The 25954-nt window shown below is 30.6% G+C and overlaps 1 protein-coding gene and 1 long non-coding RNA gene across 2 annotated transcripts in view; one reads left to right on the top strand and one right to left on the bottom strand.

Annotated features, from left to right (window-relative positions):
- Nucleotides 1–1479, bottom strand: part of LOC142323509 (uncharacterized) — a 57217-nt gene extending 55738 nt beyond the window's left edge. The window contains exon 1 of the long non-coding RNA XR_012756107.1: nucleotides 1269–1479. This is a non-coding gene — a long non-coding RNA (uncharacterized LOC142323509). The remainder of the gene's footprint in view (nucleotides 1–1268) is intronic.
- Nucleotides 1480–1530: 51 nt separating this feature from the next.
- Reps (RALBP1 associated Eps domain containing) overlaps nucleotides 1531–25954 on the top strand; it is a 114266-nt gene continuing 89842 nt past the window's right edge. Inside the window, exons 1-4 of the mRNA XM_075363266.1 lie at nucleotides 1531–1671; nucleotides 16227–16381; nucleotides 16642–16862; nucleotides 25704–25944. Coding sequence (XP_075219381.1) covers nucleotides 16685–16862; nucleotides 25704–25944 — 419 coding nt within the window. The 5' untranslated portion in view covers nucleotides 1531–1671; nucleotides 16227–16381; nucleotides 16642–16684. The remainder of the gene's footprint in view (nucleotides 1672–16226; nucleotides 16382–16641; nucleotides 16863–25703; nucleotides 25945–25954) is intronic.

The following is a 25954-nucleotide window of genomic DNA, read 5'->3' on the forward strand; positions in this document are numbered from 1 at the left end:
TTTCACATATTTTACAAAATATAATAATTTTCCCATCATTACTAAAACATTTTATCTTTATTAATGACATTAAATTGCCTACTATTACAGTTATCTATTTTATTAAACTGTTTAGACTATCTTGAACTAAGGAAATACTCAAGAAAATGACAAAGAAAATTACTATGGCTGGAAGAAATGTTTCTTCTCACTTTATGTTCAAGGATTAACATCAGACACTCAATGATTGTAACTAGTTTTTTCAACTTAATAAATAATTAGCCATATTTCAAACTCATAACATTAGAAGTTAGATTTACGATCACAATGAGTTAAATACTGAATCTAGAAAGACGATTTTATAGTATAAGAAATCAAAATATGTACTATTTTCTACTTATCATAATCTGATCTTAAACTCTCACCTTAAACACTTGAAAGTAAAAGGATATAAATTAAACTATTACAAATTCTATCAACACTACCTGATTAATTATTAAAAATTATCCAAATTATGCTTTCAAAGATTTTTCAGTTTAAGTGTGACCTTGCAATTTAAACAATTATAAAAATATGCCACAAATGTATTTGTCTATAATTTCTTGCTATTTTAACTTATTTTGTAACTTATGTGTTAGGTGTATTGCAATCTATCAAATTCATGGCTGATTTTGAAGTCAACAGTTCTATGGTTCAAATCCTAATGAGTACAGTACAGTACAGTGATATGGATTTGAATAATAGATCGTGGATACTGGTGTTCTTTGGTGGTTAGGTTTCAATTAACCACAAATCTCAGGAATTGTCAACCAGAGACTGTACAAGACTACACTTAATTTACATTTATACATATCATCCTCTGAAGTAATACCTTATTGTGGTTCCTGAGGCTAAACGGAAAAAGAAACAAAATTCACAGATATGTTATAATTCTTACAATATTGGTGCAAAATATATATATATATATATAAAATAAACATGCACAAAAATATTTTTTTACTGCAGACAAAAATGTTTTCTGAAATTATATCAAGGTTATCTTAACTTGCATGTATGAGTTGGTTAAATAACTATGTAATTGGTTCCTATTAAAAAGATTTTCTGTAATAACTAAAAATTAAAGTTTATTTTCAATACTTTTACCATATTATCTGGATAAAAAGTTAAAATTAACCTATACAGGTAATAATGTTCTAGTTTTAATTTTGATCTATTATTTCCATCTAACATTTAACCTTTCTTAATTTTTGCTCGAAACTTAGTATTTAATCATTTTAAGAAATTCTTACCGTAGTTGAATTTCCCAGTTGGTTTCGTTTGTAAGCCTTTGTAATAATCTAGATTACGGTAACCTTGTTCATATTTCCTATAAACGAAATTAATTACATAGTTAATTTAAAAAGAAAATTTTAATTTAATTATTTGGATAAATAAATTTCACTTCAAATTATTATTAATAGTCAAATTCTGCATAAAATAAAATGGGTCTGAATGAGTTTGATACAGATGTTTCTGTACGAAATTTGTCTGTTTTCAGTTGCAATCAACTGGTAGTGCAATAGTGCAGTTATTAGTAGGATAGGTAAGCTGGTCGGCTGAGTAGTCGTTAGTAATAGGTCGCAATTGACCACACTTAGCTATTTCCACTAATTAAGTAATTGTTTTGCTCGATTAATATTGGTAGTTAAAGAGGTTTGTAATACTTATTTATTACTGTGAAGTTCCTTGTTATTTTTTTGTGATATAAACTGTTTGGTTATGTTGCGAGTAAAGAATTTGTTGATTAGCGAACCTTTATGATTATAACCTTCTGTGGATTTACTTTCAAATAGGAGTTTTTTGGAAAATTAAAAATTATCTCATAAACAGGAGCCTAAAAAAGATGTGTGTTGTATAGTTACTGTAGTCTTGTGGGTAATAAAGATTGATAGACCAACGCCGTTAACATATCTAATAATTAGATCTTGTGTGAATTTATTATTTTCCCATTTTATGTTTTAAATTTTATCCCCAGTTAAAATATTAATTATATTGAATTTATTAATTTTGTGATTGCTTTATTTTAATTTTTCAGTGGAGTTGGATAGAAAATTAATGTTGTATTAGTTTTGTTGGTTGAATTGTGTTCCAGCATTTTTGTTTAGTGTATTGAGTGTTTTAGTATATTTTAAGAATAAACATAGTTTTTGATATATTGTGTTAAGATTGTATTAAGGTTGTTTGGCCGATTAGTTTCTAGTAATTAGGTTATGTTTGGTTTATTTTCCAGGTGTTTGGGAACTTAGAATATTGCAGCTTCTTTCAGTAGATTAACGTTTTACCATTAAGTTGTTTTTAAATATTTCTTTTAATTATATATTGAGTATGTCTTCTACCTGTGCCATCACTGTTTTCTAATTTTGTTTTAACATATTGTTTATGAGTAACAAATAATTAAGATTTTCTTTTTTATTTGTTTAGTCAGTTTAGTTTACAAATATTTTTTTACTATAAAGTTCATTGTTGTAATAGTTTTATTCTTTTCTGTTAATATTGGGCAGTATCTTTTGATTGAAACAAAATAATGTGCTACTTTTAAAGCATTCAGTTGTATTGAACTTACTTCAGTGTCTTCTGCCGCAGAAGACACTGCTTAATATTGCACTTTTTTAATATTGCTGCCTTAAGCAGCAATATAAAAAAAATTTTCTTTTTACAAAATATTTAAACAAAGTAATATTTATGTTTTTATATCTTTTATGAAATAATAATTTGTTTACATAATAATCAATATCAATCATATATATATATATATATATATATATATATATATATATATATATATATGTAGGTACTCTTCACCTTTTTAAAGATATTAACAACTTAGATTATTTATGATAATTCTATACAAATAAAAGTATTTTTAGTTGTCAATTAATTTCCGTAGAAGTTTGTACTGAGTCCTGTTAAAAGTTTATTTATTTCTTCTAATATGATGTTATGTTATATAATTTGAATGTTAATCGTTTAATACCAATCATTGATAGTTATTGAAAACTATGATAAAACATTTAATTGCTAAATTGTGAAATTGAATCTGGTGAAAAAATGAAAGTTTACACCCAAGGTTGAGTGAGCTTTAAAAATTAAGATATAAGTAATATCATATTTAGGACACCTTTTATATAGTTACTGAGTTGTGATTTAACCCATTCAATGCAGTTGGCTGATATATCAAAAAATAAATATTTTACATCTAAATCAAAAGTATTGATTTTGGTACGTTTTAATCCCAACTCTGGAAATCACAATGCTGTCCATTAGTTTGGTTTGAAGCCAGCTAGATTGCTTTATTTAGTCTATTTCTGTATGCTGTATTTCTTCACATTATTTTAGTTCTAGTGTATTCATATATGTGGAAGTACTTGTTATGGAAATTCCATACTTTTTTTGTATGTAATGGATGAAGAAAATCATAATGTGGTAGTGTTATTGAAAAAGTTATTAGTTGAAGATGTTGCAGTGTGCTAAAATTAATACACAATGACAACAGACAGCTGTCATTTACAACACAGCTGATTAAAAGCAAGTACTTTAAATCTATTAAAAAAAGTACTCAAATAACTTTTAATAGATTAAAAGTACTCAGATAAGTTTTAATTATAATTTAATAGAACAAAAAATAACTCGTGACGCTATTTGCTATTGACGCTCGCTTGCTGTCAACATTTATACTATTAATTGATATAAACCAAAACGATTAGTTTAGTAACTGATAATTCTGTTTGCATCACAACAGGAGAAAATATTTTTTCCATTTTTCACTGATTATAATTCTACTGTAAGTAATAAAGACTCAGTTGGTGATATACTTAAGATTCCATTTCATAGAGAGTGATATTGAAATCTAATCATAATAGATGTTAGTAGATTAATCTGGTTAATTATATCAGTCAGTAAGTACCTGTAATTTATTAATTGAAGTTTGTGGAAAAACAATGTTCATGAAATTACTAACTTTTTGTATGTATGGAAATGTTAATTTTAGAAATACTTTTGTGAGCTTTTATTTTGCTGCATTATTAATGATATTATAGATGTCATTATTGTGAGCGATATATAATGTGGTGGTTAGAAAATTGCTACTAGTTACTCTATATAATTTGAAAGAAAAAAGATCAACAGTCTCTTGGTACTTAATGTAGGATGTCAGAAGTTAAACCTAATCCTATACATCTTGAACTACCTAATATTGGAAATGAAAGGAATTGAGTCATTTTTTCAAACATAACTTAATATTCTTTACAAAAAATTTTACTTTTAGAGGTACTAGTGTCATACGGAAATTTTTCTATAACTTTTGCCCTCTTAAAATAGCTTATATTGTTTGTTACTTCATTAATAAACAGTGATTAAACTGTCATTTATTGTAAATTGTGCTTCAGATTCTACATAGCAAGGTCCACTGATTGGGCTAGTTTTTTGCTAGCATTTAAGTCACAATACAGTTACATTTGCATGCTAATAAGGTTAGTGAAATTAACAATTAACTTTGTCAAAAAGTTGAGTTGTTTTTAAACATATTTGTTGTTGGGTTTGATATAGTTTAATAAAAAGAATTGCTGATAAAGCATAGGAATTGCCAAAAGGCAATCTTTCACTTCTTTGTGGCTGTCATCCAAACTGATTCTCATGTAGACAGGAGAGTAGAACATGAAAGAGTTGGTAGTGATTTAAAATATCTTATTTTACTACTTTTTAAGTACATCATATTCACATTTATTCAAACAGAAACTTTCTCCGTTTACCAAGTAATTTTATTTTATTTTTATCTTCAAAGTCAATATATGAAAAAGACATAACCATATATATATATATATATATTTTTTTTTTTTGTGAACATTCAGCTTGTTCCATGTCTTAAATAATGTCTGTTGTAAGAAGATAGATTTAGTGAAAAAGAAATTGTATTCTACATTGTGCTTTGTCACACATAGGTGTGAAATCCTTATTAGAAAATGCATTAATTTCTTTTATTTGATATGTGTGCCTTCTTCAGTAATGTCATTTGTATCCAAGTTGTATGAGGTTAATATTATTAGTTTTGCATCTAAGAATTATTGCTATTATTGAAAACTTGTTTATTTCTAGATAGGAAGACTACTAGTTATTAATTAGCAGAAGTAGATGGGAAATTAAATTTCATAGGGGTGACACAAGATTTTGTATTTTAATCACTTTTGCAGAACTGTCTTTTTTACTAATTCTCTGAAGAATTAAGAGAAAATGATTGTGTACTTTATCCAAGAGAATTAAGTTTGTTCTAATTAAATCATATTAACATAAGTGTTTTTTAGGTGTCTTATTAGCATTTTAACATTATCAATGGTACCAGTTTGCAAGTTGAATTACAAAGACAGTCACTTACAAAACAAAAAAAATAATAGACTTAAATAATAACTAAATAATAGACTCAAAAATAACTTTAGTTGTTAAAATTCTTCTTGAAAGACAATGTGCTTTTACCTGGCAAAGTAATCCTTAGATTATAATTTGACATCGGGTGAGATATGAATGTGTGGTTAATCGTGTCTTAACAGAATTAAATGGCTTAGTCAGTTGAATTTAAGACAAGAATGTCCTCGGAAATACATTGTGAGCAAGTCTGATCACAAACCTAACCACAAATTTCATCATTAGCAGTTTTCCTTGTCTGGTGTTGACAAAGACAGTAATAAACTGTGTTGACATATAATAATCAATCATGCAAAAAATTGTTAGTATTTGGATCACTTTTTAACATTTTCTTTATATTTAGGTCTTTTTTCTGTTATAATTTAAACTTCATATTAATTGTATACGACTTTTTCAAATAACTGAAACCTTCTTTCTTTTTCCTGTTTAGCCTCCGGTAACTACCGTTTAGATAATTCTTCAGAGGATGAATGAGGATGATATGTATGAGTGTGAATGAAGTGTAATCTTGTCCATTCTCAGTTCGACCATTCCTTTGATGTGTGGTTAATTGAAACCCAACCACCAAAGAACACCGGTATCCACGATCTAGTATTCAAATCCGTGTAAAAATAACTGGCTTTACTAGGACTTGAACGCTGTAACTCTCGACTTCCAAATCAGCTGATTTGGGAAGACTAGTGGTTAACGCAACCACTAGACCAACCCGGTGGGTTAGGTAACTGAAACCTACATTTTGTTTTGTAGATCATAACATAAAATACTTTGGTAGTGTAACATCACAACTTTTGTTATTGTTGCTATTATAATTTATCACAATCTTTTTTTATGGGAATAATATTTCGACTCTGTAATTCTGTAGCACCTATTTCACTTGCCTCCCATTTGCTTGTCATTTCTTTGAACTGTTTACAAACCACTAGTATTTATAATTTTTTTATTCCTTTTTTTCACAGTTGTAGTAATATTTTAATCCTGAGCCGTTTAACGTTTTTGTTGTTTTTCTTTTAAAATTTTTTTTTTTCAGTTTTTTCTTTGCTTGCTTTTTAAGTCGAGTGTCTTATACAAAATTATTATAATGGATTTTTCTTCAAGGGTGCTGAAACATTACAATATGAAAACATAAAAATACCATTATTCTGTACTAACACGTATTGTACTACATTCAAAAAATCATAGCGTTCTTTTTTTTAGTCTACTTGAAATAGTTATTTTAACAAGAAAATTATTGTTAATCATCCCATGTTTTACATTAATATTAATTAGCAGTATGTATTTTCACAGAGGTAACTTTTTCAAAAAAGGTTTTAAAGATTTACAAAAATTCTGTCTAAATATAGGGGCAAGAAGTAATTTTACATAAAGCAAAGAATGGTCCAGCAATTTTATGTTAATAATTTTTAAAAGGAAATTTGGTTTTTAATTTAAAGATATTTGTTGTTCTACTGTTATGCCCTTGACATGATTATGTGGCTTATAGAACCTGTATTTCTGCATTAACACACTGTTTATTATGAGTTCATGATTATTCATGAGGCTTTCTGTTATTTAACTTATTTTAGCTGTAAGAAGATTTACCTCTTAGCTTTTGTGTTTAGAAGCATTTGAAAGTTTTTATATTTTGTTTTGATACAATATTCATCTTTGTTGCAGAACTTTAATTAATGGTTATTTTTTATTTTGTAATTGGTATTTGGTTTGTTAGTGTTTGTTACTTGCATTTTATTTTGGATAAGAATTAAAAATATTATTGGAGGTTTGCTTTATGCAATCTTTATTTATTTCTATGTTAATCAAACATAACGCTATTGATTATCAACAATATTGTTATTTAAATATTGTTCTTTTATTAATAAATAAAAGAACAATATTTTGTTCTTTGTTTTTTGTTTGTTTCATTAATAAATTGTTAAAATTGAATAACTGTTGTCCATTGAAAAACTTATTTGCATATATGAATGTATTAATGAGTTATTAGTAGCAGTGAAATGGAGTAATTTAAATAAAACACTCATTTAGAGGGTATAAGTAAAAATGTTATTTGTAGTTACTCACATTACACATGTAAAGGTTTGTGATTGAGTGTTAATACGAGGGTTATTTTTTTTCAATGTCCAATCGGTCACGAAATTAAAACCACAGTGAAAAAAAAAATTGTTTATTTGTAACAAGTACTTACATAGTTATGCTATTTCCCTACATAGTCGCCACCCCAATTTAGACATTTGTCATAACATGGTACCAGCTTTCCAATACCCTCATCATAGAACGGAGCTGCCTGTGTTTTCTTCCATGTTTCTACGCTGGTCTGCAGCTTGATGTCTGTGCCAATATGTTGTTCTCCTAGTCAGTGTTGTGAGCAAAGAGGTGAAAATCAGATTGAGCCAAGTCCGGGCTGTGTGGTGGGTGATCAGGCACTTCCCAACGAAAATGCTGCAGGAGCTTCTTTGTTACAGCTTCAGTGTGCGGCCGAGAGCATTGTCATGGAGAAAGACAATTCCTGATGACAACATTCTTTTGCGCTTATTCTGAATTGCCCTTCGTAGACGTTGAAGAGTTACACAGTATGAGGCTGGAGTGATGGTCGTGCCACGTTCCATGAATTCCACCAAGAGAACTCCATTCCGGTCCCAGAACACAATAGCCATACACTTTCTGTTGGAGAAGGTTCACTTGAACTTCTTTGGTTTACTAGGAGAGTGAGAGTGCATCCACTGTTTGGATTGTTCTTTTGTTTCTTCAGTTTCGAAATGGACCCATGTCTTGTCCCCTGTGACAATTTTGTTCAAAAAATCTTCTCCTTCATTGTGGTAGCACTGGAGAAACGTTAGGGAGGCGTCCATTCTCATTGTTTTGTGATGGTTGGACAGCATCTTGGGAACCCATCTTGCAAAGTGAGAGACTTCAGTTTGCGGTACTGAAGTCTCTCACTCACAATGGTGTAGAGAGCTGACCTTGAAATTTCAGGAAACGAATCACTCGATACAGAAATTGTGAACTGATGATTTTCTTGAATTGCCTCATCCACTCGCTCAACAAGATCATCGGTTGACACTCGCTTCCTTCCCTGACCGCCTGCATCATGAACATCTGTACGTTCTGCTTTAAACTTCCTGCACCATTGTCGCACTTTTCTGTCCCTCATTGATGTTTTACTGTACACATTACTTATTCGTCTGTGAATTTCAGCTGCATTACACCCCTCAGCCTGAAGAAATCGAATTACCGCACGCACTTCACACTTGGCGGGAGATGCTATTGTTGTAAACATTTTTACGTGCTAGCTGTGTTCAGAACTAAACGAAATGACGCGGCATGATTGAAGGCCATACTAGAGACGCTGCGCAACACATATGCGCAAAGGTTCATCCTATTTTTGTGTGGGTTTTTATTTCGCGACTAATCGGACCTTGAAAAAAAATAACCCTCGTACTAAAATTGATTGTTTCTCATCTTTTGAACTTAAACTAATACATTTAGAAATGCGGTATTATCCCTTGTATTGCTAGTTTTGAAGAAATTAACCTTTAGTCTGTGACAATGATTCTTCTGCTAACTGTTAGAATCTCTGCTGGAGACAAATGTTCTCGAATCAAATCTTAGTCAAGCTGGGGTTTTTCACTATTCCCTAGCACAGCTTTGAGCTTAATGATAAATCAAAATCTCTCAAGAACAAAATTATGTTAACCTTTTATACGCTTTTTATAACCCAAATTAAAAAGAAATTGATGAATTTTAAATTTTACAATTATTTCTGGAGAAATAAATTTAATTTGACTCTCCCTAGAATACTTAGAAATATGCTTACAGATCAGTATATCTTTTCAAAACTCTACGTAATGTAAATCTTTCTTCTTTGATTTTGTTTATGGTGTTGGTTTGTAGTTATTAGAAAACTTATTTTTTTAGATGACAGAATTATTTATGTTTTGTTGAGTTATAGATTTTGATATTGATCTTGTTTGTTTAGTCTGATGCTTTTATCAAATTTAGCTCATTCATAAACAATTACAATAACCTCAAACACACAACAATTTATCTCAGTTTGTATTTTTATAATATTAATCAAAAATCAATATTCTTCTGAAGTCTGTGTAGACACCTTGTTTAAAAAGTTACGCTAATGAGAAGATTATGTATTTCTCCATTTATTACAGTACTAAAAGTGCTATTTCATAATGAAAAGGTTATTTAATGAACATTATTAAATTATTGATTTCAATTATTATTATGAACATTATTATTTTCAATTATTGAAAATCAGCTTTGGATACACATATGTATCCTATGGGTCATAACCCGTACTAAAAAAAAGTGATAAAAATTAAATAAAATAAACCATTTCCACAAATATATTTCTAGAAATGGTTAATTTTCCATCTGCCTTTTTCTGTTTTTTTTTCTCAGAAAAATTCATATTTCTTGAATAAATTGAGATGTGTTAATAAAAATTGGTATATAAATGTAAAATTTCATTTATAAACCATTAATAAAAAAAAATATTTTTAAATAACTGTAAAATGGTGGAAATTATAGGCTCTAAACATTCAAATTCAAAATTGGAAATAAATTCAGTCCAAAAAAAGAATAATATTGTGAAAGTTCGTAATTTCATAAATGAAGGCATAATTGTTTTCCTATTTAATAAAAATATATGGTTTTAATTTCACTTTTTAACAGCGATCTATATTATATAATCGCAATTATTTAGTTGTAATTTTATTTGAGTAAATTAACATTGTGTTAGTGACAATCAGTATTTTATTCCAATTTATCCAATTTTTGAGCAGATAGACATGATTTTTGTTATGGCACAACTATTGGTAGCATTTGTAGAACAGCATGGTTCTGCTAGATATATCCAGACACAACAACCAAATCATAAAACGTTTGTCATACTATTTCTTTGACCGAGAAACAAGAGCTCCAAAGAGTTAATTGGCGTTTAAGGAAATATAGAGAGAAATTTGAATACCTGATCTACATCAGATATTCAAAATATCACACTGTAGAATATTTTCATTTTCCTCTACATGAGAATATTCTGCAATGTATATTACACGTACCAAGTGTTTGTTTTTGATTATTGGCATGTGTTAGAAGTAGTATGACTCTTTGGAGAGTATTCTACGAACAGTTAGTTAGTTTCCTTTATTGTTTATTGTATGTAGTGAATTCTCTCAGTATGAGTTATGATTTGCGTTTAGTTCTTTCAGCAAATTGCAAAATGTGAGTGGGTCACATTACTGACATTCAGTGAAAGTTTTTAACAGAGATTATCAATTTTTTCTACAATCAATATCAGCAAGCAGAAGAGAATGCTTAGAAGTAAACACAAGTAGAAGTCATCAGGTTTGGTGGGTGTTGTAGTTCTTCATTTCTACTGCCTTTATTATAATTGACATCTATAGTAATCTCTTTAACATTTCTTCTGATCTCTTGGAAAGTGTTTCTCTGAACATAAGAGAACACACGGTTGTTTCATGATAAAGCTCCACAGTCCTTAAGTTTGTATATAAGGGAGCTGCTAAACAGCAAATCTAGTAGTAGTAGTAGGTGTTTAGAAGGAAGAGGTCCAATTGCATATCCAGCTTGATTGCTTAATGCTAACCTATTGATTCCATTTGTAAAGTCATAAGAAAATATTAATGTGTGCAAGTTATTTTACAGTGACTTAACACTACACAAGTATACATTAGATACTAGTGAAATTACCTAAAATTAACTGAGCTTCTTTGAAAGGATGGTATGACTTTCAAAGAATAGAAGTGCTTATATGATCAGCACTTTTGATTGATTGTTGTGGAAGTGCAAAGCTCACTTAAATAAAATCAATTGAAAATGTATTAAAATTCAGCCAATTATGTAATAGAGTTGTAAAATTTAATAACTTTCATTTTCATAGAAGTTTGTCAATTCCATTTTGAAGTTTGAATGTTAATTGATTTAATGTTTTCTATCGTAAGCTTAAGTTGATTGACATTTTTGACATTGTATTTGAACAGAAGATGAGTTGTCTTGTTGTTTACAGTAAAGTTTTTAAGATATAGCTAATAAAACGGAAATTAAAAAATAATCTGTACTGAAATATTAATAATTTAAAAATTAACATGGCCAAAATTTAATTTCAGAAAGAAACATTTTCATATTTGTTTCTCTCTTTATAAAAATAAAAGGTGTAAGTCGTATTTATATGTTGATTTAAAACCTCTTCAAATCCTGAGATATGAATTTCTATTATAAAAAAATATAAAAATTACAGACAAATGGAAAATGTAATTGCTTTTGAGAACATATGTTCGTAAGAACTTGTTGCTATGTAAGGTATCCATTCCCTAAGTTTTTCCTGTAAACTTCAGGGATTCTGTGTATACAGATACACCTTAAGCTTATAGAAAAAGGGTATAAAATACAGAATAATTGACATACTGTAATATTTGTTACTGGATTATTTGTTAGCCATTAGAAGTTGACATTATTACAGTTATAAGATTTTATTCACCTTTTTGCTTTAAAATGAGTGTAATCACAATCTTGCTTTTTTTGAGTTTGTAATAATATACTTCCAAATCTACCATCTATTCTAATGAGGTGAGGTATCAAAATCTTCAAATCAGTCTTGCAGTTGTCTCTGGTCCACATTGATTTGTAAAAAGAAATTAAAAAACTATAATGTTTTTTTATTTTTAAATTTTTATGACCATTGGTAGTCTAGAAAATCCTGTTATCAGACATGGTTCTCTACCTTTTCCAGAATTTTTTTTTCTCTTAAATAAGTAGGTGTCATTTAATGAACATTAACTTTTTGTGGGATTTTATACCTAATCTTGTTTTTGTTCATTTTTATTGCGTTATTTTCTGTATATTATTACATGTTGTTTTGCGTTCTTTTCAGTTTTAGAATGTACTCTTTATATAACTATTTATTTTAGTACATTGAAATATTTCTGAAGTAGTGGTTAACTTAATTATTAATCATTATTGTGTACATTTTTGAATGGGTAATCGATCATTTTTTTTTTTCATATGTTAGTTGTGACTTGTTAAGTCTTATCTCTTTTTATCTTAATTTTTTCATATTTACAGTAAAAGATGAGTATATTAGTAAAAATTACACATAATTTCAGTGCAGTGTTTTACAGAATTACTTTTGTATTTTTTTCTAATTTTATTGCCTTTGTGACTGCTAGTTACGAGGAGGTCTGTTTACTAAATTCCATTAAAACAGTTACTCCGACAAAATACTTGAAATCACGCATTATCTACTTACTTCTTACCTTAGATAATTTTTATAAAATTCTACGCATGTTGGTAAACAGAGTTATTTTTTCTTTTCTTTAGGTGAAGTCAGTTAGATTGTTGTAAAGGGCTGAGTTGTATTTTACTTATATTTAAATTTAGGAAGTAAGTTAGTACTAGCTGTATTATATTTTTTTTAGATCGATGAAACTAATTTGTGCAAATTTGTAACATTTGATGTGTGGTTTGTTTTTTTTTATGAATTTATTTATTAACATTACAGTATTGTAACAGATGTTTGGAAATCTTACAGATATTAATAAAGAAAAATGTAGCCAATTTTCAGTAAAAATAATTCTATTTGTAGGAACTACTTTTGTCTGTTTTGTTAGTTTTTTAACAAGCCCTGTGGTACCATGAGTTAAGTTCACGGTAAGCAGTTAAAATCACTCTTCTGTTACTAAGTTATTAAGCAAATGATGACATATTGTCTTCCTTATATTAAAAATTGATAAAAAATGTAGAAGAAATTTATAGTGAAAGGTGTATGTCTCATATGATTTCTGTGACTAGTTAAATTTTAAATGCTTGCATGTGTGTACGTGGACATTTGCGTAATGATTGTACAGTGTGAATATATAATGTACTGTATTGCTTATGCAGTTTTGGTTGGTGTTGATTAAATGTGCATTATTTAGATTTAAATAAGAACCTTGAAAACTACAAATTTCTGTAAAAACGTTTTCGTTATTAATAATAGTACACAAGGGTTTCAGAATAATTTTTGGTGTGCAGGTTTGGAATTACATTCTCAGAAAACAGTCAAGTGGGAATGGCTCAAGTACGAGACATGTTTTTAAAGTACCGTTTTGAAATTCTGCTGCTGCTAAGCTGCGGTCGGCATTCCACACATGTGCACTGTGTACTCGCATCTGTTGGCAAGCCACAGATGCCATAATGGAAATATTTGACTGTTTACATTCTTAAAGTATTTTAAATACTGAGTATTTAAAATACCTCCACTGATTGAGAATCTCGCCGACTGTGAAATACATAGTGTGATTTGTTTTCTTAGTGCTAAAAGTGTAAAAGCGGCCGAAATTCATTGTCAGGTCAGTGAAATGTATGGAGAAAACATTACGAGCGATGGAATGGTACGAAACTGTTTTAGAACTTTTAAAGATAGCTGCCAGAATGTTCTTGATGAGGAACGGAATGGACGATCTTCTGTCATTATTGACGATTTGGTACAGAAAGTTGATGAAAAAGTGAGAGGAAACAGATGCTTTACAATTTCTTCACTATCTGAAGAGTTTCCTCAAGTTTCAAAAAGTTTTGCCTACGAAATTGTGACTGAACGCTTAAATTATCGAAAATTGTGACCATGTTGGTTATTAAGTCAGCTGGCAGACTTCTATGACGATGGTGTTCAGAAGCTGGTTGCACGATACAAGTCCCTTAATATTGGTGACAATTATGTAGAAAAGTAGATTAAAGTACAGGCTTTTTTTAAAAATAAAATTCTTAAGAATAGTATATTTGTTTTTTTTTAATTTCAAAACTGTACTTACTTTAAAAACATGCCTTGTATGATGTAGTTTAGTCTATTTAATTTTTTTAATTTATTTGTATTTTTGATGAATCTCTGTGAGATTATGAACAGCATAATAGTGTGAGGAATTACAAGTATTCTATGTAAATACCTATAAATAAACAAAATTGAAACTAAAATAATAAATTTTGTGGTATTATTTGAAAAGTTATAAGTAGTGTTACAATATGGATTAATCCACTGATCCGTTTAGTCATCACCTATTTTTTAAATTTGTACAAAATCTGTTTTACTTTCTTCAGTATTCTGTACAGGATTATGAATAAAAACCTCACATTACCTTAGTTATTTTTACTTCCTTGTTAATTGAGGATGACATTAATTGAATTATTTTACTCAGAAATAATTGCTTTTTAAACTGCTGTATTTGGTGAATCCCTTGCACTAGAAAGCTGAAGCTCTGCTGTAGTTCGGTTTCAATAAAAGCAATGGAACATGCTAACAAATCTCCCCTTCAGAGCTGAGAGTACATTAGATACAGATAGTTTTTATTCCAGGAAAGCTTGAAAATATGACACACATACTGAACAGTTAACACATTGGTTAATTATAGAAACCAATTTGATTTGAATAAAAACAAATTACTTTCATTAATTTTCAAGTAATTAATCAAGGGATTTATGTGTAGATCTCTAAACATAATTTGATAATGTAAAATGTAATAAAAGGATAAAAATTTTCAGAAAAATATAGGTAATTTAGAATTATCCTTATTAGAGTAGGTAAGTTCCAGAAAGTAAGGAAAGGCAAGTTAAGGAATGGAATAAGAGTAAATGAACTAAAAGAAAAATTTGAGACTTGCGTAACAAAAAGGGGCAAAGTGTTAGAATCTTCATATTTCCTGAGTTTCTCTTTGGTGTTTTGGCTGAAGCTAGGAGTAACTTACGAAGAGTAATGGATGGATTCATTGCTGGAGAAGAAATCAAATTTGATTGTAATCAGGAGTAAAATAGATATTCAAATATAGTGAGGTAGAAAATAATGAATGATTAAACATTTAGGTAAGAGAATGAAATTTGCAAGAATTTATAGAATTTTTATTTAGGTAGTGAAATTAGCAACAAATTAATACTTCTATTTCTGTGTGAAACAGCGCATTACATGTTACTTCAACTCAGGAGAAGAAAGTGTGTTGCAGAAAATGTTTAAAATTATGTAGATTGATAGATTTCATAATTAAGTTTTAAGACAAATTTCAGAAGAGAGAAATATACGGCAGAATCTTAAAAAAAAACAAAAAAGAACATCAATGTTGATTGACTATATTTTATGAAACAGAGTTAGAAAATTTGGTTGTATATAAATTGTGTAGCATTAGAAAACAACAAAAGGAGAAGATGTCAGATGTTACAGTATTTGATACAAATACTGTAGTGTAGTTCACAGAATAGTACGACAAACCAAAATTTATACTTTTACTTTTATTTACTTTTACTTTGAAATTTATTTTCTTTTTTCAGAATACTTTGAAATGTGTTTCCTGAATTAGAGAATATGATCTTAGTTCATTCCACTACATATCACCAATGGTAATAAACAATAAGGGAATTTGTTGAGAAAGGACCTGAAAAGATCTTCAGGTATCATAGTTTTGAGATCTTTATAAAGTGTGTAATAAATATTTTGTTTATAAAAAATAATTGAAGATGTAAAGTATAGGTCTGAGATATTGGTCCAGAATAAAAGGATTGAAAAGTGCATCAAACAGCTATAAACATATAAAATCTGGTTACTATGACCATCATGTTAAAAATAGTATAAGGTGTATATGAATTAAAGATTATTTTTAGTGCCCACAAATGTAGTTTATGTATTATAAATTAATTTGCAAAAAAAGTCAGTGTTTTGGTTATATTGTTTGTGAAATTAGGTCTTTTTTTACATTCAGTGTGTATTAATTTAACTAACTTTTTCTAATATAAAATTATTTGTTTTTTTTCAGATTAAAGCTTAAAATTCATTAAAGAAAACAAGTTTCTAGGGCTGTTGTACGTGTGCAACTTCTAGATCTTGGTAGTACTGAGAGATTTCATTTTAGTAAGAATTTTCACTTCAAGTGGATCGAAGCAGATGACTGACTGGTTAAAAGAAAAAAAGGTTGTATTTGTATCTCTGGTAGAAATTTTAATAGAAATATTATCAGACTATGCAAAGAATCTGCATGGAAAATAATTAAGATATGTAAAATGTTTTACTAGTAATATGTTTGCTAAATTTTCCTTAAGTTTTTTTTATTTATAAATTTTTTATTTTTTCCAGGTGTTTTTTACTTTTCAGCATTAAATAAATAATAAGTAAACATTTTATTTAAAATCATTAAGAATGCTATTTTTAATAATGGATTGTTACCCTTTCAGGCAGACAAATGATATGAACAGCAAATGTGATTGACAAACAAACATGATGACAGATACAGTGATAGGAACGATACAGTCAAATGGTTTGACCCATACTCATTCCCATGTCTCTAGTGAAGGTGCTACTGGTTCACCAGAGGCATCAAGCACTGCTAGTGACTCTCCTACTCCGACCAACAGTGTTCATGAAAAGAATTGGTCTTCACATTGGCAAGGATTGGGTAAATACCTTATTAATTTGATTTGATTTATATTTTGTTTGCTTAAAATCTTTTCTGTTTTTATCTGAGAATTTAAGCTTATAATATTAGTATTTTAATCAATCAAATCATTATGAAGAATGATGTTTCAAAAGTGTGAAATGTTCATAAAGAGTGAAAAGTAAGAAAAGTAAATAACAGTGTATTTACTTGTTTATAATTTGAAACACAATATTTACTTGGAGAAAAATAAACGTAAAAAAGAAGCCATAAAATAAAAACTTATAAATTGGATTACTATACTCTATCAAAAAGTGCTTGGAAACTGTTCACTAATAACACAATTTTGTAATGATGTAACAATAAATATTATAAATAATTTAATATGACAGTTATAATATATCATAACTAACTAATCAGGTTTGTCATAATCATCATCATCATAGTCATCTTTTTTACCTCAAAGTTCACTGTCTTCTTCTTCTGGGCTATCATCCACAATTGAAATGACATTCACCAAGTCTGGTAAATCTGCCCAGCCAATTTTAATCTACTTGTCATCATTTCAGTTTCAGGCCTTTTTCCTCAAAAGTGTATGTAAAGATAAATATTTATTTTTTAAGGATAAAAATAAGTATTTATACTAGAGGGATATTTTTTCTCTAAGTGCTAATAGCATAATAGTGTAAAGATTAATTATTAATTTAATAGTGTAAAGATCACAGCAGTCTTGAACAGTTTATTTGTACAAACATTTAAGGTTGAAGTAGTAGCAATATTAAACCTCCTGGTATCATTATTTCATCCATATTTTGGCAATTCAGAACTTACATAATTTTATCTATAGTGTGTCCTTAACTGTAAAAATGATCAAGAAACAGGATATTCCATTATAATTTTCTCACTTGTAAAATTTACCTCAGAATGAGGGAATTGTCCGTCCAACTATTTTCATTCATAACTACTACAAATGTGTTTGTCATTAGAATATTGAATTGAAAATTACATAGTGTAATTTTGTAATTTACCAACAAATTGTCTCTAACTACTTTTATTTTTCTCATCCACCTGTTTTAGTCGTTAGATTTTTTTTCAACAGTTGATTGTTGTATCTTGTGGCAGTTTAAAATGTTTGAGTGCTAGGATCCACATTACTAATTTGGAATTGCAGTTAAAAATATCAGATCCATAAGTTTATTGTATATTGATGGAACTTAACACTTTCTCTTCATTTACATCAGGAAGACACTGCACAATATTTGCTCATCTTGTGATAAATCCTCCTCTATGAATCATGAGACCTTGCCGTTGGTGAGGGGGCTTGAGTGCTCAGGGATACAGAGTAGCTGGACCGAAGATGCAACCATATCGGAGAGGTATCTGTTGAGAGCCAGACTAAGGAATGATTCCTGAAAGAGGGCAGCAGCTCTTTCAGTAGTTGTTAGGGGCGTAAGTCACAATGACTTAAACGGCCATATCAACATTACTCAGTCCTCTGAGTACTGCGCAGCTGAAAGCAATGGAAAACTACAGCTGTTTTTTTTCCAAGAAAATGTGGCTCTGCATTTTCAAAAGCAATAATGGAGGCGCCTTCCTTGGTAAAATATTCCGGAGGTAAAATAGTCCCCCGTTCGGATCTCCGGGTGGGGACTACTAAGGAAGGGGTCACCAGAAAAGTAAAAAATAACATTCTACGAGTCGGAGCGTGGAATGTTAGAAGCTTAAAAAAGGTTGGTAGGCTAGAGAATTTAAAAAGGGAAATGGATAGGGTAAACGTGGATATAGTAGGAATTAGTGAGGTTCGGTGGGAAGAGGAAGGCGACTTTTGGTCGGGTGACTTTAGAGTAATTAACTCAGAGTCAAATAATGGGCAGGCAGGAGTAGGTTTCGTGATGAACAAGAAAATAGGGAGGAGAGTGGAGTATTTCAAGACGCATAGCGATAGAGTCATTGTAATAAGGATAAATTCAAAACCTAAACCGACAACGATTGTTAACGTCTATATGCCTACAAGCGCCCATGATGATGATGAGGTAGAATGTGTATACGAAGAGATTGATGAAGCAATTAAACACGTAAAAGGAGATGAAAATTTAATAATAGTTGGAGATTGGAATGCAAGCATTGGAAAAGGCAAGGAAGGAAATATAGTGGGTGAATACGGGCTGGGCAAAAGGAATGAAAGAGGGGACCGACTTATAGAGTTTTGCACGAAGTATAATTTAGTAATTGCCAACACCCAATTTAAAAATCATAATAGAAGAATATACACTTGGAAAAAGCCAGGCGATACTGCAAGGTATCAGATAGATTATATCATGGTTAAGCAAAGATATAGAAATCAACTCGTGGACTGCAAAACTTACCCTGGAGCAGACATTGATAGCGACCATAATTTGGTGATAATGAAATGTAGATTGGGGTTTAAAAACCTGAAGAAAAGGTGTCAGATGAATCGGTGGAATTTAGAGAAGCTTGAGGAAGAGGAGGTAAAGAAGATTTTTGAGGAGGACATCGCAAGAGGTCTGAGTAAAAAAGATAAGATAGAAAATGTAGAAGAAGAATGGGAGAATGTTAAAAAGGAAATTCTTAAATCAGCAGAAGCAAACTTAGGCGGAATAAAGAGAACTGGTAGAAAACCTTGGGTTTCAGATGATATATTGCAGCTGATGGATGAACGTAGAAAATATAAGAATGCTAATGATGAAGAAAGTAAAAGGAACTATTGGCAATTAAGAAATGCTATAAACAGGAAGTGCAAACTGGCGAAAGAAGAGTGGATTAAAGAAAAGTGTTCAGAAGTGGAAAGAGAAATGAATATTGGTAAAATAGACGGAGCATACAGGAAAGTTAAGGAAAATTTTGGGGTACATAAATTAAAATCTAATAATGTGTTAAACAAAGATGGTACACCTATATATAATACGAAAGGTAAAGTCGATAGATGGGTGGAATATATTGAAGAGTTATACGGAGGAAATGAATTAGAAAATGGTTTTATAGAGGAAGAAGAGGAAGTTGAGGAGGATGAAATGGGAGAAACAATACTGAGATCTGAATTTAAGAGAGCATTAAAAGATTTAAATGGCAGAAAGGCTCCTGGAATAGACGGAATACCTGTAGAATTACTGCGCAGTGCAGGGGAGGAGGCGATTGATAGATTATACAAACTGGTGTGTAATATTTATGAAAAAGGGGAAGTTCCGTCAGACTTCAAAAAAAGTGTTATAGTAATGATACCAAAGAAATCAGGGGCAGATAAATGTGAAGAATACAGAACAATTAGTTTAACTAGTCATGCATCAAAAATCTTAACTAGAATTCTATACAGAAGAATTGAGAGGAGAGTGGAGGAAGTGTTAGGAGAAGACCAATTTGGTTTCAGAAAAAGTATAGGGACAAGGGAAGCAATTTTAGGCCTCAGATTAATAGTAGAAGGAAGATTAAAGAAAAACAAACCAACATACTTGGCGTTTATAGACCTAGAAAAGGCATTCGATAACGTAGACTGGAATAAAATGTTCAGCATTTTAAAAAAATTAGGGTTCAAATACAGAGATAGAAGAACAATTGCTAACATGTACAGGAACCAAACAGCAACAGTAGCAATTGAAGAACATAAGAAAGAAGCCATAATAAGAAAGGGAGTCCGACAAGGATGTTCTCTATCTCCGTTACTTTTTAATCTTTACATGGAACTAGCAGTTAATGATGTTAAAGAACAATTTAGATTCGGAGTAACAGTACAAGGTGAAAAGATAAAGATGCTACGATTTGCTGATGATATAGTAATTCTAGCCGAGAATAAAAAGGATTTAGAAGAAACAATGAACGGCATAGATGAAGTCCTACGCAAGAACTATCGCATGAAAATAAACAAGAACAAAACAAAAGTAATGAAATGTAGTAGAAATAACAAAGATGGACCACTGAATGTGAAAATAGGAGGAGAAAAGATTATGGAGGTAGAAGAATTTTGTTATTTGGGAAGTAGAATTACTAAAGATGGACGAAGCAGGAGCGATATAAAATCCCAAATAGCACAAGCTAAACGAGCCTTCAGTAAGAAATATAAGTTGTTTACATCAAAAATTAATTTAAATGTCAGGAAAAGATTTTTGAAAGTGTATGTTTGGAGTGTCGCTTTATATGGAAGTGAAACTTGGACAATCGGAGTATCTGAGAAGAAAAGGTTAGAAGCTTTTGAAATGTGGTGCTATAGGAGAATGTTAAAAATCAGATGGGTGGATAAAGTGACAAATGAGGAGGTATTGCGGCAAATAGATGAAGAAAGAAGCATTTGGAAAAATATAGTTAAAAGAAGAGACAGACTTATAGGCCACTTACTAAGGCATCCTGGAATAGTCGCTTTAATTTTGGAAGGACAGGTAGAAGGGAAAAATTGTGTAGGCAGGCCACGTTTGGAATATGTAAAACAAATTGTTAGGGATGTAGGATGTAGAGGGTATACTGAAATGAAACGACTAGCACTAGATAGGGAATCTTGGAGAGCTGCAGCAAACCAGTCAAATGACTGAAGACAAAAAAAAAAAAAAAAAAAAAGTGATAGATAACGTTTTTTTAAACATTGAGTTAACCACTCCTGACTGGCCTTGAAATGTTGAGTGCTATCTTCCTTCACAATTCTCATTGATTCCATTTGTCACATATCTGTTGAAATCGTGAAGCCATACTGTATTTACTCATAGATTTATTCAAATATTTTATTCTATCTGTTTGTGGAGACTGATTGTTCACAAAGAAAAAACCTGACAGGATCTACTGCTTTCCAGAACCAAAGATTTTATTTTATTTTTTCAATCTTAAATACTTCCTTACCGACATATTTTCAGCAATAGCTCTATTTCCATTGTTACTGCCTTTGCTTATTATTGAGTTTTTACTTGTACATGAATTTAAGCCTACTTATAATAAATTATTTTTCAAATAAATTTCACTGTAATCTTCAAGTAGTTATGTAAGCAAATATTAACAAACACGCAACCATAGCTGTTGCTGTTTGATAATTGCATGGCTTATAAAAAACAGTGGTAACACACCTGTAGTGTGTGGTATGTAGCCAACTTTGTTTCAAATATAACATGAGCCCTGATTTTGAAGTTGATTATCAAGTGCACAATATATTCAAGTTAATATGATATTTTGAATAGAAGTTAGTTTTTGATTTGTTATATGATCCACTTATTAAATAGATTTTCATTACTGAATTATTTTTGTTAATTTAATTTTCTCTCAATGATATAATTAGATAATTATATCATCTGTTATTGGAACCTAAATCCTTTAGTAGTTTCTTCCAGTCATTTATCACTTTTGCTAACTCGTTTCGTTTGAATCGGTGATAATGAATGGGTTCTTCAGGCAGTGATGTAGATCAGTTAAGCTAAATATTATGCACTTTTTTCAGATAAAACATAACAAATTCTTGTTATGTTTTATCTGAAAAAAGTGCATAATATTTAAGTAAAGTGTTAATATTTAAGTAATATTAAGTAAAGTGCATAATTTAAGTGCATAATATTTCAGTTGTACCAACTTGTTATACATTATCCATGTCACATTAAGATAATTTGCATTAGATCAGTTACAGTCAAGCTGCTAGCTAACATGTCGGTACAATAATTAATAACTTAGTTTATAAGTAACTAATAACTTAGTTTTATGTTTGAAAAATCAATTGAAAAAGATTTTAAAGGGTTTTACTTGGTAGTAGTTCACAATACTAATCTTTATAGAAAATCATAAAACTATGATCATTTTTAACACTCTTGTATAATTCATGTAATAACAGTGCCTGTCTATTTAATTTAATTTTGATTTCTTTTAACTTATTATTGGTTGTTTTTGCAAGGGCAAGTAAAAAATTATTTTTAAGGTTTGATAAAAATAGGCGGAATTTTAGCTTTTTTCAAAACATTTCTATTTATTCATCAATATTGATTTTATCACCTTCAAAGTACTCCCTTTCAGATAAATACATTTGTGCCAGTGCTTTTTCCAATCTTTGAAGCACCCCAGGAACGCAATTTTCAGTATAGCGTTTAGCTACTTCAGGAATTATGTTTTTATCTCTTCAGTGTTGCCAGAACGTCATCTGTTTATGGTTCTTTTCTGCTTGGGGAATAGGAAGAAGTCACAGGGGGCCATGTCCAGCAAATGTGGAGGTTGGGCATCATAACAGTGTTATTTTTAGCCAAAAATTCATGAACAAGCAGTGAAGTGAGCAGGTCCAGTATAAGGGTGCAATTGCCATGAATTTTTTCGCCACGAATCCGAGCATTTTCTTCAGATTGCTTCACGCAAATGGCATAGAACTTCCAGGTAGTACTCCTAGTGACAGTACGACCTAGTGGCAAGAACTCATAATACATTAAGCTGTTGAAATTTAATAACACAATGATAAGAACCTTCACATTTCATCGAATGTGACTAGCTTTTTTCGGTCTTGGCTCTTCAGGATGCTTCCATTGGGATGATTGGCCCTAAGTTTTGACCATACCTATACATTCGACATTTCTTCACCAGTTATGACCCATTTTTAGCAAATCTGGATCATAATAGATTTCATTCAGCGTAGCTCCTGAGCGATGTTCATTTGGCAGTGCTTTTGTTTGAGATTCAACAACTTCAGGACAAATTTTGCTGCTATACGCTTCATGCCCAAAACATCTGAAAAAATTGCTTGGCATGAGTCAGATGATATGCCAACATCATCAGCAATCTCTCTTGTAGTGATTCGGTGATTGCCCATTATCATTTTCTTCACTTTTTTGATGTTGTCACTGGTTGTTAAGTGCTGGGACATCTAGGGTGCTTGTTGTCATCTTCAATGTCTTCATGGCACTCTTGGAAACATTTGAATCACTCTAAATGCTTGTTCTATTCATAGAAGAATTGTCAAAAACAACATTTAACATTTCCATTGTGGTGCTGCATTTTATTTCATTCTTAAAGCAATTTTAATGCAGATTCTTTGTTCTATTTTTCTTACAAATTACAAATCATCTACCATACTAAAACATGTGTAACCTTTTCGGCAGCCAACAATAAACTAAGCATCCAATATGGTTGCCCATGTAAATGTATGTTAGGGACAAGTGTACTAACACAACAATAAAAAAAAGTGACATTGTGATTTATACAGTTTGAGAAATATAAAAATTCTGTGTATTTTTTTATCAAACCTCATACACTTTTGCCACCTTCACACACCTTCAAGGTTGTCATAGTGGTGCCATCTATGCATGCATGCTGAGAGTGGGTACGACTGCAGTCATGTGTGTTAAATTTGTTCCTGATCTTATCATTTGCCTTCCAGGCTATTACAGGGTAAACATTTCTGATCAACTAATAGTTTGCATCAAGGACAAATAACCAGCAGTGATCCGATTTCTCGTGTCGGAAAGTGTGAAAGGGGGCTGAAATTCGTGACTTTTGTCACAGTACGGGGACAATGCTTTATCATGTAAAAGTGTTTTTTTGTGAATTGTACTCAAGTTAAGTGGCTGGATGAGTGGGGTGCATTTAGAGGGAGCAGGATGCCCATCAATCTCCACTATGGATGACAAGATTCAGTAAGGTTAAGACATGGTTCGGACAAATAAGTGAGTTACCATCGATGAGGTAGCATCTTCTCTGCATATCAGTCATGTTTCTGCCCATCAAATCATGGATATTGAGCTTAAGTCTGTGTGTGATGGTTACAAAGACAGCTTACTGTAGAACACAAGCTCAAACTTGTTGACATCTGCCAACGCTTACTCGATCACTTGAACAAGGAAGGCGACACGTTTTTGAACTGAATAGTTATTGGTGATGAAATGTGGGTTCACCAATATGAGCCAGAATTGAATCATCAGAATATAGAGTGGAAACAACTGGGATCTTTGACAAAGAAAAATTTCTAGACAGCTGTAAGCGGGAAAGGTTATATTAACATTTTTGAGACGCAAAAGGGTCTACACTGGAAGACTTCATGGAAAAGGGGACTAAGATCAACAGTATGAGTTACAGTGAAATGTTGGAAAACAAGCTGAAGCCAGGTCAATTGTTGAAGAAAGTTTAGTTTTGTTCTTGACAATACCTGCTCGTACACTCATGGCTCGCCACACTATTCAAACCATCATCAACAAGTTGAATTTTATGGTATTGGAACAGCAGCCTCCCTAGAGTCAGGATCTTGCTCCCGCTGATATTCATTTGTTTGGGCCACTCAAGGTCAGTCAGGGTTTCATCTCCTAGGTTGTCAATTCTTTACAGGCTTAGACGTACAGAAAGCAATGCAAAAGTGGTTTTGCGACCCTCAAAGACCTTCTTTTTGGTAGGAGCAAGCTTGTGGGCTGCTGGACCAAGTGTATTGACAAGGGTGGTGACTATATAGAATGATGATATTCACGTTGAATCCCCATCTTTGTGTAAATAAATTGTAAAACAAAAAGTGTAGTTTTTATTTTTTAAATATAGTGAATTTGTTATTCGCCCTCATATTGTCTTGTAATTAAATTAATACATTTTTTCTTCTATTTTTTTTTTTAATTGTTTGAAATTCTAAAAATTTTTTTATATGAATTTTTGAAGTTAGTTATTTCCATCTGCAAAAATTATTCCACTGTTTGAACAAAATTTTACTTCTATTTCGTGTAAATTTTAAATATGCAAATTTTAAACATTAATATTAATAAGTGTATATATAGTCTCTTCTCAGAAGTTTCATCTTATTTTTTACTGCAAATTCATATAATATCTTTTATGAAGTAAAAAATAAAAAAAGTAAATTTAAAAGTAATTTTTTCTGCTTATAAAGTATTGTATCGTAAGTTTTATATAATTTTTTTATTGCAGTATGTGAAGAACACAGACAGCTGTTAGGAACAGAAGAGGAATCCTCAGATCGACATAGCAGTGATGGTGAGGCTGAACCCGATGATGCTGAAGTATGGACAATGACTGAAGAGCAATTAGAATATTATCGTGCACAATTTTGTTCTTTACAGCCAGATCCAAATAGTCTCCTTCCTGGACCGTTAGCCAGAAAATTTTTTGAAAGATCTCGCTTACCTGTTCAAGAACTTAGGAAAATTTGGTAATTTTTT

Source organism: Lycorma delicatula, chromosome 1 (assembly GCF_047948215.1).
Source record: "Lycorma delicatula isolate Av1 chromosome 1, ASM4794821v1, whole genome shotgun sequence".
Lineage (NCBI taxonomy): Eukaryota > Metazoa > Arthropoda > Insecta > Hemiptera > Fulgoridae > Lycorma > Lycorma delicatula.